General features: G+C 39.7%; 2 protein-coding genes across 2 annotated transcripts in view; one reads left to right on the forward strand and one right to left on the reverse strand.

The window, feature by feature from the left end:
- Positions 1-9,214: 9,214 nt before the first annotated feature.
- Positions 9,215-15,712, reverse strand: LOC124280033 (zinc finger protein 830-like). Its single transcript, XM_046715912.1, has 9 exons — positions 15,596-15,712; positions 14,782-14,881; positions 13,638-13,740; positions 13,222-13,252; positions 12,357-12,520; positions 11,857-11,969; positions 11,498-11,575; positions 10,767-10,843; positions 9,215-10,023 (listed from the first exon to the last, which is right to left on the reverse strand). The coding sequence occupies exons 1-9, from the start codon at positions 15,706-15,708 to the stop codon at positions 9,867-9,869; spliced, it is 936 nt and encodes a 311-aa protein (XP_046571868.1). The 5' UTR covers positions 15,709-15,712; the 3' UTR covers positions 9,215-9,866.
- Positions 15,713-15,909: 197 nt separating this feature from the next.
- Positions 15,910-16,445, forward strand: part of LOC124280032 (mitochondrial genome maintenance exonuclease 1-like) — a 72,723-nt gene continuing 72,187 nt past the window's right edge. Inside the window, exon 1 of the mRNA XM_046715911.1 lies at positions 15,910-15,936. The gene's annotated coding sequence lies outside the window, so the exon portion shown is untranslated. The remainder of the gene's footprint in view (positions 15,937-16,445) is intronic.

The following is a 16,445-nucleotide window of genomic DNA, read 5'->3' on the forward strand; positions in this document are numbered from 1 at the left end:
CACTGTAGGACAGACTCACGCCCAGTGTATCACTGTAGGACAGACTCACACCCAGTGTCTCACTGTAGGACAGACTCACATTCAGTGTCTCACTGTAGGACAGACCCACACCCAGTGTCTCACTGTAGGACAGACTCACATTCAGTGTCTCACTGTAGGACAGACTCACATTCAGTGTCTCACTGTAGGACAGACTCACATTCAGTGTCTCACTGTAGGACAGACTCACATTCAGTGTCTCACTGTAGGACAGACTCACATTCAGTGTCTCACTGTAGGACAGACTCACATTCAGTGTCTCACTGTAGGACAGACTCACATTCAGTGTCTCACTGTAGGACAGACTCACATTCAGTGTCTCACTGTAGGACAGACTCACATTCAGTGTCTCACTGTAGGACAGACTCACATTCAGTGTCTCACTGTAGGACAGACTCATCTCACTGTCTCACTGTAGGACAGACTCAGTGTCACCCAGTGTCTCACTGTAGGACAGACTCACATTCAGTGTCTCACTGTAGGACAGACTCACATTCAGTGTCTCACTGTAGGACAGACTCACATTCAGTGTCTCACTGTAGGACAGACTCACTTTCAGTGTCTCACTGTAGGACAGACTCACATTCAGCATCTCACTGTAGGACAGACTCACATTCAGTGTCTCACTGTAGGACAGACTCACATTCAGTGTCTCACTGTAGGACAGACTCACACCCAGTGTCTCACTGTAGGACAGACTCACATTCAGTGTCTCACTGTAGGACAGACCCACATTCAGCATCTCACTGTAGGACAGACTCACATTCAGCATCTCACTGTAGGACAGACTCACATTCAGTGTCTCACTGTAGGACAAACTCACATTCAGTGTCTCACTGTAGGACAGACTCACATTCAGTGTCTCACTGTAGGACACTCACATTCAGTGTCTCACTGTAGGACAAACTCACATTCAGCATCTCACTGTAGGACAGACTCACATTCAGTGTCTCACTGTAGGATGGACTCACATTCAGTATCTCACTGTAGGACAGACTCACATTCAGTGTCTCACTGTAGGACAGACTCACATTCATTTTCTCACTGTAGGACAGACTCACATTCAGCATCTCACTGTAGGACAGACTCACATTCAGTGTCTCACTGTAGGACAGACTCACGTTCAGTGTCTCACTGTAGGACAGACTCACTTTCAGTGTCTCACTGTAGGACAGACTCACATTCAGTGTCTCACTGTAGGACAGACTCACATTCAGTGTCTCACTGTAGGACAGACTCACATTCAGTGTCTCACTGTAGGACAGACTCACACCCAGTGTCTCACTGTGGACAGACTCACATTCTCACTGTAGGACAGACTCACATTCAGTGTCTCACTGTAGGACAGACTCACATTCAGTGTCTCACTGTAGGACAGACTCACATTCAGTGTCTCACTGTAGGACAGACTCACATTCAGTGTCTCACTGTAGGACAGACTCTCACTGTAGGACAGACTCACACTTCACTGTAGTCTCAGTGTCTCACTGTAGGACAGACTCACATTCAGTGTCTCACTGTAGGACAGACTCACATTCAGTGTCTCACTGTAGGACAGACTCACATTCAGTGTCTCACTGTAGGACAGACTCACATTCAGTGTCTCACTGTAGGACAGACTGCTCAGTGTCTCACTGTAGGACAGACTCATTCAGACTCACATTCAGTGTCTCACTGTAGGACAGACTCACATTCAGTGTCTCACTGTAGGACAGACTCACATTCAGTGTCTCACTGTAGGACAGACTCACATTCAGTGTCTCACTGTAGGACAGACTCACATTCAGTGTCTCACTGTAGGACAGACTCACATTCACAGTGTCTCACTGTGTCTCAGGACAGACTCACATTCAGTGTCTCACTGTAGGACAGACTCACATTCAGTGTCTCACTGTAGGACAGACTCACATTCAGTGTCTCACTGTAGGACAGACTCACATTCAGTGTCTCACTGTAGGACAGACTCACATTCAGTGTCTCACTGTAGGACAGACTCACATTCAGTGTCTCACTGTAGGACAGACTCACATTCAGTGTCTCACTGTAGGACAGACTCACATTCAGTGTCTCACTGTAGGACAGACTCACATTCAGTGTCTCACTGTAGGACAGACCCACACCCAGTGTCTCACTGTAGGACAGACTCACATTCAGTGTCTCACTGTAGGACAGACCCACATGCAGTGTCTCACTGTAGGACAGACTCACATCCAGCATCTCACTGTAGGACAGACTCACATTCAGTGTCTCACTGTAGGACAGACTCACATTCAGTGTCTCACTGTAGGACAGACTCACATTCAGTGTCTCACTGTAGGACAGACTCTGTATAGTTTGTCACTTTTGAAAGGACCCAGGTTAAGTGTGTTATGGAATGTTAGACACATTCAGGTCGTATTTAGTTCAATTGTTAGGTTGGCTGTTATTCAAGTAATGTTAGTAAGTAAACAAGGCTATCGCAATGGGTCTTGCAGATGAATATTCAGCTCAAGGTCATTAGTAATTAAGTGAATTATATAAATTTACAAAGGTCATCTGTGTTTCACAATAACAAGATAAATATACAACACTTTGAAATACCCCAATCTTGACAAACTTTTCCAACTTTGCCTATGCTTGAATTCATTGAAACTTCAACAACACTGTGTGAATGTTGTAAGGGAGGTAACTCCAACTATATGTGATCTGTCTTCAGTATATGTCAGTTGGTGGAATAAAACTAACCTTAATATGACTTTGAATAATATTTTCAGTTTTAGGTTCATCCTCTCTCTCATTTTGTCTGTAATTTAGGGCATAATTATTCTTCATCAAATTGTTTGTAGATACGAGTGGGTGTCTTGCGTCCTGACTGTACTGATGTCAGCTAATTCTTCGACTGCAGATGCTACGATTGTTTGACAACACAAACACATACATTCCAAGTACTGAGTTGTGTGGTGATGTAACAAGTCATTGTTGGTCAAGTCTTTCACCGTTGTTGATACTGCTCAGTGTGCACAAATCTTGCCACTTACTCTCACTGGACAGCCTTAATGATCCCTATTGTGAACACAGAGGAATATAACTATTCATATTATCTTTATCGTTTATTTAACATCTCTGTGATATACTTGGATTACTGTAGACTGCAGTGAAATAAATTTGAAATGTTTAATTAACTGATAGTCACACTACGGCTCAGTGATGAGGCCAGACCAATGTTATTTCTTGTTTTACAGATCAGCCAGTCGTATTTTTTCATGAATAAGAAAAAAAAATGGAAATAAATTTTCCCCGCTCAAAATATAAAATCCTAATGATTTTTTGTTGCCAAATATGTAAACTTACAAGAAAAATATTTTTAGGTTGTTTTTTGCCCCATATACACTTCATAAATTGCCAAAAGTAAAATACTTTTAGTATTTAGAAGGAATATTACTTTGACTGGTGAATTATTTTCATTTTTTTTCCCTCCTGCCTTTAGGTTTTCTGAGGACAAAAATCTGTAAAACAAGAAATAAAATTGGTCTGGCCTGACTTAGCATAATACCACTGCCACAGGCTAATTTGCATTTCATGTAACCAGACTTTTCTCTTGTTTGTTAACAAACATGCGAAATTCCAAATCAGAAGAGACTTCACAGTGCAAGTTTTTCAATGTGCTCTTCATATTGTTTTGTATATAGAGGTATCCCATTCTGTGATGGGGCAGAGGGGAAGCCTAGTGGTTAAAGCGCAGCTCGTCACTCCGAAGATCCAGGTTTGATTCCCCACATGGGCACAATGTGTGAAGCCCATTTCGTGTCTCCGCTGTGATATTGCGGAAATATTTCTAAAATTTGCACAAAACTAAACTAAAACTAAACTCATTCACCCCATTCTGTGACAAGGAGTTTTACGACAATAAATATTTATACATCACAGTTTCTGGAAAACTGGCTCGATGTTGGCCTGAAATGACAACTTTTGTAAATGAAGGATAACTACGTAAGTAGAAATAGTGTCTCACGTTTCAGGATATTTTCTCAATGAAAGTAAACCATTGGTATAAATGTTTATATAGACATTTAGACTCACTGAAAATCAAACGGAAGAAAAACACATGCAATATTTTGATTGGACCATGTAAGATCCGACGATCGCAGGGCTCCAGATAATTACTTTCACTCAGGGGTGTTTCACTCCTGAAAATTAAAATTGAGGAGTAAAATACCAAATGGAAACAAAAGGAGGAGTATTTCACAGATTGCATGGTTGCATGACAATGCGCGTTGAGCTATTGCGCATTGTTTTCCTATGCTGGTTTAAGGCCATCCCGTAATCTACAGTTGTCCTAATGCTGTATTATTACTGATTCGGACCGGAAATGTTGTGATAGTAATACTGTTTAAAGGCTAGCTTTAAAACAAATAGTGAACCGAACGTGGATTAGAAATATTAACGGAGATCATTCAAAAACTGAACAATCTTCGCTTCAATACAGACAACGAACACTATTAGAGTTCTTAAGATTAGATGTATAGGACTGAAGCAGTATTTAGACAGGTTTGGTTCACGCATGTAAACAAAATCTGGCTCGTATTCTGAGAAGGTTATGGGTATCTTTCACGCATTGATTTGACTTTATCCATGCGTAATTTACACAGATACACATCTTATCTGGAGCCCTGCATGATGGCCACCTTGTGGCAGAGGTACTATGCTGTCTACGTGGAGCTCTGGGTAGGAGCATGGTACCCACTATAACATGGTCTGGGAGAGTTTCAAGTGTGTAATCTTCGTGCTTTGCTGGATTATATAAACAATGTTTCTGCATCACCCATGAATGCATATTTGTGGTGATGTTGTAACACATGTCTAATTTGTGTCAACTAATCAAACAAGGCTGTGTTGAACTGTAGGAATTAAAGTGAGATGTGCATGAACTTTTTTCAAACTCTACCATCAGCTGAAATTGAAGCATCCTAAAGCATGGATGATGCAAATACCTAGGTGAAAAAGGCAGGCACTTAACCTATTAGAATCCAGTATATATACACAGGTTTGTTTTTAAAATAGAATTAGGTAGGATGAGAAGTTCATTTACCAAGTAACCCATGGCAATTTCACACAGTCAGATATCATTTCCCCTTTATCAGACTTAATTAGTCATAGTACCATGGTGTAGGAAATTACCCATGTTGATAAATATTCATGTTTACAATATTGTTTGTTCTTGTATATATAGAGAGAATGGTGCTCATGTTAATGATAAAACCATGTTTAAATTTGAAAGACTTTTACCTTCTTGTTGTCCTTCATAGTTATTCAAATACTGTAATTTTTAAATTGATTATCGGATATTTCATGTATAAATGATTCATATATGATATATGCATACCATGACGATTTGTTTGTGATCTAGTGTGTCCTTATTATGATCATGCTGTATACTGTTATGATGATTATGCTTGTACGTTAATCATAGCAGCATGTGTTATATGCATTATAAACCTTGTTTAGACACTGTTCTGTTGCAAGGATTGTGAAAACACACACATGGAGGAACAGGGGTGTGAGAGAGTTCATGATGAGAGTGAAAGATGTTTTTTAGAAGTATTTCAGTGACGGCTTGTCAGCTCGACTGTATTAATATGCCCTAGTATGGTGCTAACTGCCAAAGGAGGATAATCAGACTGAATCTTGGATTCAAACTCGTGACTAACAGATCCCAACAAATAAGGGAGGCAACTCTGCACACCTGGGCTCCATGTCCCCATGAAGCATAAAGATACTCTGTGATGACGAGTTCTTCTTATCTGAAGTCAGTAATGAGGTGAACTTGGTTTGCTTCGTCATTCGGACTTAAAACATTTACAGAGAGATATTAACAATCTTAGCCTCTCAATCTTGAATACAACATCACCAAATTCAGGTTGAATGATGTTGCCTTAAAATAGGAACAAATATTTGTACTGTCTAGCGACAGAATTAACAAATATCATGCATTCGTCTGAATCAGCTTCACGTCAAGTGTCTACATATAACAACTCCCACTGAAGGCTAAAAATATATGTGACTTTTGTTTGCTCTGGATAGAGAAGAGAGTGTTTGATACTTTCTGAGTTGCCACTCTTATGATGAAAAATTCCTAGAAAATCTATTTCGCTGTAATGAAGAACAAAACAAAGTGCTTAAAGTCAACCACACCCGTGAAGGTCCGGGTTAGAATGAACCTTCAGTAACCCATGCTTGTTGTAAGAGGCGACTAACGGGATCGGGTGGTCAGGCTCGCTGGCATGGTTGACACATGTCATAAGTTCCCAATTGTGCAGATCGATGCTCATGCTGTTGATCACTGGATTGTCTGGTCCAGACTTGATTATTTACAGACCGCCGCCATATAGCTGGAATATTGCTGAGTGCGGCATAAAACTAAACTCACTCACTCATTAAAGTCAACCAACATCTTTCATGTTATAATAATGTCTATGAAATGACACAACTCTTATGATTCTTCTATCATGATGATTCTCTTCTTTCAATCTCATGTGTAACCATGGTAACAGTATTGGACCCTATCTTGTGCTCCGTGGGGATACATTGGCAGACATACCCAATGCCCTAATAATCTTCATAAGAGCTGACTAAAACCAAGATTACAGCATGTGAAATGGCTGCTTTGAGTGCGATCGTATTCTGACTGCATGGATTCATGCTCATATTGTCACCCACTTGTTTGCTAAACTTAGATTTGATTATTTAGAGGTCACCATGATGTAACTGTTTATTGATGACTGCAACATAAAGAAACCTACTCGCTGATGTGTTACCATGGCAACATGACTGGATCCTGTAACCATAGTGACACAACAACAGCGTGATCGGATCATGTGTCATTTATAAACAGGTATGTCCAGACATAACCCATATGTCAATACTATTTAGTAAAATATTACAATCAAACAGTGTCATACATCTGCACCTCATATACTTGATTCAGCAATGAGATGATTCATAATGTTAATTCTATAATGGTTGCAGCGATTTCCGATGCCCCATCAATCATCCTTATGTACGTCTTTGCAAGTAGAACATGCCCTCAGTGTGTCTCTGAAGTTAAAACATCTGTTCAGTGTCAAACTCTAAAGGTAGACCCTGCAGGTAGAGCTTGTGTTCAACGTGAGACTCTGCACTGAGAACATGTGTCAATTTGAGCATTTGAATGTGGAACGTGTTCAGTATGCGAGTCTCTGCAGATAGTACATATGTTCTGTATGTGAATCTCCGAAGTTAAACCATCTGTTCAGTGGAGGACACTGCATGTACAGCTTGTGTTCAATGTGAGACTCAGCACACAGAACATGTGTTCAATGTGCAAGTCTAAATGTGGAAGTCTAAATGTGGAACGTGTTCAGTAAAACCGAGTGGAGGACTGCAGGGGAGTACATATGTTCTGTATGTGAATCTCCGAAGTTAAACCATCTGTTCAGTGGAGGACACTGCATGTACAGCTTGTGTTCAATGTGAGACTCAGCACACAGAACATGTGTTCAATGTGCAAGTCTAAATGTGGAACGTGTTCAGTACGCGAGTCTCTGCAGGTAGTACATATGTTCAGTATGTGAATCTCGGAGTGGAGGACACTGCATGTACAGCTTGTGTTCAATGTGAGACTCAGCACACAGAACATGTGTTCAATGTGCGAGTCTAAATATGGAACGTGTTCTATATGTGAGTCTGCAGGCAGAACGTGTTCATTATGTTCAGTATGTGAGTCATTGCATAAAAAACATTTACTCTATGTGATACAAGGTAGTACATTTTTTAGTCTGTTTTGATCGGCCCAGCTAGGATTCTACTTATGTTTTTTGTGATAAAACATGAAACATGTTTCAGTCCGTCTCTTGTTTGACATCTTGCATATCTTATCAGCTGTTCATTTGCAAAGAGAAATTTGCAAAAGGTGTGATGACAATTTTAGTAAAATGTCCCATATTGTTTTTGTTGTGTTATTTGTTATGAAATATTCATTAATGCCATCTCCTTCAGAAGATGGTTGGTGATCGAGTATGGCTTTACACTACTCATACCAATATTCCAGTAACACCAGAAATGGTGTACACACTGTACCTATGGGGATAATTAAGTCTGTGCATCAACGTTACAAGTAAATGCATCAACTACTAGGCTACTCCTGTATACCCCAGAGGAAGAGGTAACCGCCTCCGTGGTGTAGTGGTTAGAGCGTAGGCCCGGAGAGCAGATGGTCGCGGGTTCGATCCCCAAACGCATCATATCAAAAGACGTTAAAATATGGTACTTGTTGGTCCCTGCCTGACGCTCAGCATTAATGGCTACAACAAGGACTGGTCGGCTCAGAGTCAGTATAATGTGTCTGAGTGGGGTATTCATGCTTCACTGCGGCATGGTATCTCAGTGGGCTAGCACTATAAAACCAGCTTCAGTCTGGGCTAGTACAAGCAGTCGCACATACACATACACACGCATGCACGTCGTCACATGAGCGAAATATTCTCAAGCACGACAATAAACCCAATTTCACCTCACCACACCCAGAGGAAGAGTGAGTGAGTTAAGTTTTACTCAGCTTTTAGCAACATTCCAGCCATATCGCAGCAGGGGAAACCAGAAATGGGTTTCACACATTGTACCCATGCGGGGAATGAGACCCCGTCTTCAGTGTGACGAGCGAACGCTTTAACCACTAGCCTACCCCTGTTAACACCCGAGGAAGATCGAGTGAGTGAATGAGTTTTACGCTGCTTTTTGCAATATTCCATCAATATCATGGCAGGGGGAACCAGAAATGGGTTTCACACATTGTACCCCTGTGGGGAATCGAACCCGGGTCTTCGGGGTGACGAGCGAATGCTTTAACCACTAGGCTACCCCTGTATATCCCAGAGGAAGACGGAAGGAAAACTATTCAGTGAAGATCAGCAAAATGAATAGTCATCAATGAACTGAAAAATGACTTAGATGCACCAGGCACATAATAATGATTGGGCCAGTTATCCCGTTATCCCACAACGTCAAGCTTGGAAACAAGACTAGCAAGAAAGGGTGATGAGGCAAAATGTATAGCAGATTCAAGTTCTTGCAGCTACTAGACACATCCTAGCTCATGAGACATAACAGGCAGCGATGTGCTTACCTAAAACTGGTGTTGCAGATAAAAACAAGACAAACAGTATATCAATAATATATTTAACAAATATCTTATGTATAAACATCTGTACAATTCTTTCACAGAAATCTGTCAGATAGTCTTTGAACTCTTCATTGTTACACATGCATCCATCCAACTACTGAGCCCTGAGGTATTTGAGAAAAATTTAACAGGGTCCTCGACTCATTATGCCTCTGTGCTGCAACCAGCCAAATACTGGTTCATCAGTGTACATGTGATAAAAAGCACTTGTTGTAAAGTTTAAGTAAGGAACATGCTTGGTGTAAAACCTCTGTCCATCAGCTTACATCCATTTCCACAGAGACCCTTGGAAATTAACAATTCTGAGTTCTAGCGCAACAAGGGGAATAACTCTTGCACGAACATACTATTCATACCATGTACATCTTTTAAGTATTACCAAGGAATGTTTCATAAACAAACCGGACAATCCTATGTCATACATCCCCTCTCATACAAAACTGGTTCACACTCTTCTCTATTCTCCATTTGTGAAGACAGGAGTCTCTCAGTCCCACCACCCCGAGATGCAAAGGCCCACATTTGTAGACAGTATCCCAGTCACTACACAGGCTCGTTTCCATGTAGACAGTATCCCAGTCACTACACAGGGTCGTTTCCATGTAGACAGTATCTCAATCACTACACAGGATCACTTCCATGTTTTCTTGGCTCTCCAGTCAAAGAGTTCCTCTAGTTCTGCCTCGTCCACCTCCCCTTCACTGTCACTCTGCGTCTCCCGATCCCCCACCTTCCCTATCACCTCTGCCTTCTTGTCATGGAGGTCCTCAATCTCCTTCCAGCGATTGCTGCAGCAAAGATGACATGAATCATGTGTATGGTCACACCTGCACAACAGGGTATTCAAGACAACTGGACTTGCAAGTAAATTTGGTTCATGTACATATGTAGTTCAGAATGCACTTTGTTACTGTCATGGTGGGGAATTATCACATCCATGTGTATATTCTTCTCACTTTACCAAACAAATATTGACTCGTGTTTTGATAAATGAATAGGAATGGAATATAGACAAACTTTAGGGATAACAACTTCTTTATATCATTAGTGCAACGTTTTGATACAGATATTCTTGTACCGTTGTCAAGCAGGGGAACGTCACACTCATGAAATAGAGCAGTTGTTATCCATAAAGTTTGTCTATATTGTACTTCCCAGCTTCTAAAATGCCACTCAAACTATGAATAGGAATGCACATGCACAAATCTCATTAAAATCAGATAGTAGTTTAAGCCACCCCAAAATACAGATCTGCAGACCTCCAATTATGGGTCACATCACAACGACTTCTTGTAAACTTTGATCGATCAATGAAATGACAAGATTAGCCAATTGGAAAGCAGCCTTCTAGAGCTTTATGACAGTAGCTTCAAACTGGTGACTTCCATTCCAGACTGTTTTGAAAATAATTTGAAAAAGTTCTCAATTCAAATTTGGAAACATTCCAAACTGTTCTTTATGACATTTTCAGTAGGCAAAAAAGGGCCCACACCCTGTCTCATACAACTGCTGTCTCTGAATCTGAACTTACATTTGGTCATCTATTTCATCTATGTTCCTCTCTATATTGGCCTGCTGGTCATCTTCCTCTATAATGTTCTCTGACACCTGTAACAACACACACAACATCGTACAGCTGCAACATCACAACTGTCAGAGTTCAACATTTAATGGAGATTGCTGAATTTCAATGAACTGTTTCAACACTGAAAACAAACATCTCATAATGTTCAAAGGACGAAATATAACTAGCAATACATTAAGATCCATGTAAAAAAACAAGTGAATAAAAAGGCCTTCAGGATTTATACTGTTGTCATCATATTTCTATGAGCTTGGATCAGACAAAACAGGTTGCTGCCACACAAAGCATCAGAGAGATGGTGTTCAAACATTCTCCACAATGACCAAGAGAAACTTAACATTTCTTTGATAATTGAGGACAAAACTTTGTGATATCCATGTAAGTGGTGCATGTCATACGAATGGGTGCTGACAGATCAGCAAACTTCATGGGACAAGTAGCCAAGGGACACAACTCTGCACATTATTTACAACAGACTGGATGCAGCTAGGCTTCATTTTGGCCTCACTAAAAACAATTACCTATGACACATTTGAATTAAAAAACATCCCGCATCTTTATTGGCAAAGGGGCACATATTCAAATGATACATAAGAAGTTAAATATGTTTTCAGGGATCGAACTGGGAACAAACTTTTTCATAAACTGCTGTTACTAAGGAGCACATATATACGTACGTGAGATTCTTCTTTCATGGCTCTCTGGAACTGTTCCCACTCTTCCTCCATCTTGTCCTTGTACTCCACCTTCCTCACCTGGCAACACACACAGAGATGCTGAGTCAGGTATAACAAACAGCAGCTGGACAATCAATATTATCAATAAGGACCTATTTTGCAATTCCACCATCAAAGGCTTCTTGAACTTCAAAACAGAAAGCCATCTCACCACACTGATACAGATACATAAATTTAAAAGGGATTAAATCATACACTTCAACTAAAGCTGATGCGAGCTGACAGTCAGCCTGCTGAGCATCAGTTGTCATGAGGAGTCTGTGCAAGACAGGTGCAACCTGACATCTCTGTCGACCTACCTTGGCATCCATCTTTGGGTCATCAAAAAACCCTTCAGGTAAAATGTCTGCCATTGTTTTGGGTTTTTCTTCCACATCATCTCCTGATGGCTTGGGGCCCTTATCAAAGAAATCTGAAACAGTGTTGGCAACAAGATATTGTTAGCTATATGACCACACCAGTACACCATAATGAAAACATGTCCAGCTTAGCAGATGTTATGGACTTTGCACTTACTTTCATTTGCATTCAAAATGTATACAAATGTTTGGTTAACTTAACAATAATTTTACACATATCATCTTGTGATAAGGAGATAAAAGGCAACTAAAGGGATCGGGTGGTCAGGCTCGCTGACTTGGTTAACATGTCATCATTTACCCAATTTACGCAGATTGATGCTGTTGATCACTGGATTGTCTGGTCCAGACACCATTGTTTACAGAGTACTGGCATTAAACAACAAACAAATTTTTTGACAAGGTGCATTGTTACAGCCAAGTTCCCCTGACTCACTGACCTGGTGGTAGGACACCTGACCCTGGTCTGGCAGAGCCTGATTTCCCTGCACCTTCATCAGCACCATCACTGTCTTCCTCGGATGAGGATCCATAATCTGCCAGCAACGAGTTGCTTTGTTGCTGACTTTTAGAGGATGACTTGTCAAAGAAATCAGCAGGAAGACTGGAAAAAGATAGACACCCTTTGCATTCTTGACCAAAATGTCAAAAACAAGATCTGACAATACAGATGAAACCAACAATACACTACAGTTTATACAATTCAACTAGCCTGATTTCAGATCACTGAAAATGAAATTAGGGTGCAAATAAATAATGAATACCATATTTCCTCTAATAAGTGCCGGTTCTCTGATAAACACCAGGCCTCTAATAAGCACCAGAGGTAAAGTGGCGGTTTAAGAAATAAGCACAGGGCCTCTAATCAGAGCCGGTTACATTTTTTATAAATGTATTTTCCCTTGATTCAAAAATGGATTTATTAAGGAATGGTCCCTTTAGTCCTGATCGCTAACTTTGTTGTAACGCCCACTAATAATTTATCACACTCAGTAAGTGCAATAAGCACTGAGTCTCCTATAAGCGTTTGGCCTTTAATAAGCGCCAGATCTGGAAGTCTGTTGAAACAATAAGCGCCCTGGCGCTTACTAGAGGAAATATGCAATGTAATTTAAATTTTAATATTAATAATAAGGCAGTAGTTACATTATTTACCCTCAAAAGTGCTGGAAATTATTTGTTGTTGTGTATCTTCAGAACCTTCTAAATGCAAATCATAAAATAAAACTGCACTTGTGATAATATACATGTATATCTAACCAGCAGTAATGTCCTGGGAAAGAACACAAATGTCACACTGCTTACCCTGACTGTTTTACTGATGATCCATTTTGACCTGAGAAAATAAAGTTTATGTACATTACAGTATCTTTTGCACAATGTTACATCCTATTCATATCACATAAAACAAATCCATGGCCTTACATCACGAATGTGGACATTACATAAAATATATTTTAGTGGGATGTTAACATCAGCAACATATGTACATGATACCTTGACATTACATATGCCTTCTTGTTCATGAACAAGTTGCAATAAATAATAAAAATTCCATTATAAATTTCCTTTTTTTAACATGCTTACCTTACAGCATGCACAATTACCAAGATTATGTGAATAAAGAACCATCTTGTAGAAATATATAACTTCATTGTTATGTCTGCTGTACAAACAAATCATAAAGTTACTGCACAGAAAAATATGCTTCAAAATCTTACTTTTCAACTTCTTGCTGTGAGATGCCCCAGAATCCGACTGTGAAACTGATCTCTTGACAGAAGCAGGAACTGCTGGCCCCACAACCGACTTGGCAGCGACATACTGTCAAAACAATCAGTAATACAGTGCATATGTGTACAATAGGGGACCAACAAATCTCGAATACTTAAACAGCCTCCACCGAATTCTGTGTAGTCTGGGGGCACAGATGACCCAGTTGTCTCTGACCTTGGCCATGCTAGAAACCTGCAATTGTGGGTTAAAATTATGCTTCCAGGTCTGTCCTTAAACCTACGGTCATGTTCTTCACCTAAGTGGTAACTGTGTGAGACATGTATCCCCTTGTTTCCTATCAGGCACATTATACTAACAGGACATAATATAACTGGAATACTGTTTATAGGACCTTAAACCCAACTAACTCACTCTGTTTACATGCTTCTCTTGTGATATCATGGACATATGTACATGTAATCAAAGGGACTAACCCAGACACTTAGTTCAAAATCAAGCACCTTTAGAGCTTAAGTCAATATTCTATGTCAAATAATTTGTTTTAAAATTTCTGTTTACTGATGCACAAATCCCTTGAACAGGAGTCAAGTATCCATTACTGGATAAAGTAACTCGTCTATAAATTCTAACCTACAAAATTACTGTTCACTGACTTTAAGAGGCAATTGTAATTGATAACAGTAAAACATCCAGTCTATAGGTTTCTTTTAAATTTACATACATGTTGCACACTAATATGCTGGTTAATTTTTTAGTTTCTGATACATTTGCATGTATGAACACGATGCAGAATTTTACTTATCATTTTACCTTGAACAGATGAATGTAGGCCTGTAGAGATTCGCTGAATATTGGTTTATAAGGACAAAGTGTTTAAAAATATGAATATGACAAGTGAGTGAGTGAGTGAGCTATTATGCTGCTTTTGCAATATTCCAGCAATATCACGGCAGGGGGGACGCCAGAAATGGACTTCACACATTGTACCCATGTGGGTAATCGAACCCATGTCTTCAGCGTGACACGTGGACGCTTTAACCATTAGGCTACCCCACTGCCCCTGAGAATGACAAAGGTATTTCATGGTATATGACTTTATGAGATGATCACTGTCATATGTTCTGGTACCTCTTTATGAAGCCTGCTCTGTATATGTGCTGCCCATAACAAGTCTGACTTTATCGTTGTGTTACATACAGCGCACACAAGCTGGTTCAGACTGTTGTATCTGAAAATAATCAAATATACCAGTATAAAATATATTCCATGGATTCTGCCATATCTAGTGTATATATTGTCATATCTGGGTAAAGCGGATATGCAATTAAATCAATGATACATATAGAAAAGTGTATTTTAACAAGTCTAATCTTCAGGATGTTATTTGAATGGAACCATGATGGCAGCCCATATCACCTCACCTGAACAAATTTGTTGGCACGCATTGTCAGATTACATATTTTTCGGACATCATGTATTTTCCAACTGCAGCGTTATTCTCCATAACATAGCTTGTCACGTCACACATGCAGACATTGCAAATACTTGGACGATCACTTGTGCTAAAGATGGAGTTGTCTTCAATAATTTAGTGACACGTTTTACAATTGTTCATGTGATAATCCTGAAAAAAACTGATTTTGGCTCCCCTGATTTTCTTCAACATTCGAAAACCCATAACGCGAGGATACCTCCAGTTTTAACAAGGCCAATCAAGAAAAGGAGATAACTGTAATTACAAGCTATATGGTTTAGCACAAGGGTCCAGGCTAATTACAACTTCTAAACGCAGGATGGACATTACACTATGGAGTCTAGTTACTATGATTCCAGTCACTTTCTGATACCTCATGTTAAGATCTCTTCTCATCTACACATCGTATTCTTCTATCTCATTCACTTTGACAAGGGCTAACTAATTCAAAATGCAAAAATACACTACTTTGCATGGGCATGTTCAATTCTATTCGATGACTTTAATGATGTCTGCTTTTGTTTCATCAAACGGCGAAGTTCATCTTTCGACACAATTTTCTTCTTCTTACTCGACGCCATTTTGAACGTTTTGTTACAGCCGCCCATGCGAAAATGAATATTTTCGGACAGAGCCAAAGATTATGGTTGTTTATGACTGGGAACATTTCATGTAACATTACAAATAATTATATATATTTGTATCGTTCTAATATATTTGTAAATCGCACAAAAGTTTAGTTATTCATGGAATACGAAAATAAAGACACAGCTCAGCTTGCATGTAGGCACACAGCGCGAAAGAATAAGGTGCGAGACGGATTATGTGTTGAAGTTATTTAAACTATGTTTAACGCCAGAATACATATCGTCAAACGTTTACAATACGAAAATGTCTTAGCCCCAAATGCTTAGTTTGAATTGTTCGGACTGCCATCATTATCAGAACAATAATATTGTGCTCGTAGGCGAGAATAAACAGCTGATAAAAGGGCCTGAAACTGAAAGCACCTGTCTTAGATCCGGTACATTCTCGAATAAGCAGTTCTTATGTCACCACAGGTCTTAAAGTGACTGCATGTTTTTTATTGTACATTCAGTACAACGAGAAGTGCACTTTGCTAGATGCATTTTGTGAATTTCAGTCAGTGCATGTAAAATTATTAAGTCCAGAAAATTTGCCTCATAAGCAACCTTGATGACAATTTCTTAAATTGTAAATAGCTACGAATTCCTGTTGAGGGAATAAACTTTCAAAATATTGCACTATTAGCAGCTGATTACCGTCAAACACAAACAAAAGTCAGTTAGTGTAGAGG

This window comes from Haliotis rubra, unplaced genomic scaffold (assembly GCF_003918875.1).
Source record: "Haliotis rubra isolate DU_JTF1 unplaced genomic scaffold, ASM391887v1 Scf26, whole genome shotgun sequence".
Lineage (NCBI taxonomy): Eukaryota > Metazoa > Mollusca > Gastropoda > Lepetellida > Haliotidae > Haliotis > Haliotis rubra.

What these genes read in the sequence shown, in the direction of transcription:
- LOC124280033 (XM_046715912.1), bottom strand. Translation starts at nt 15,708, where the DNA reads ATGGCGTCGAGTAAGAAGAAGAAAATTGTGTCGAAAGATGAACTTCGC. An exon ending in ATTGAACATGCCCATGCAAA is followed by an intron (nt 14,882 to 15,595) that starts GTAGTGTATTTT and finishes GATTATTTTCAG; the next exon opens with ATACAACAGTCTGAACCAGC. An exon ending in GATGAAATAGATGACCAAAT is followed by an intron (nt 10,024 to 10,766) that starts GTAAGTTCAGAT and finishes TCTTTGCTGCAG; the next exon opens with CAATCGCTGGAAGGAGATTG.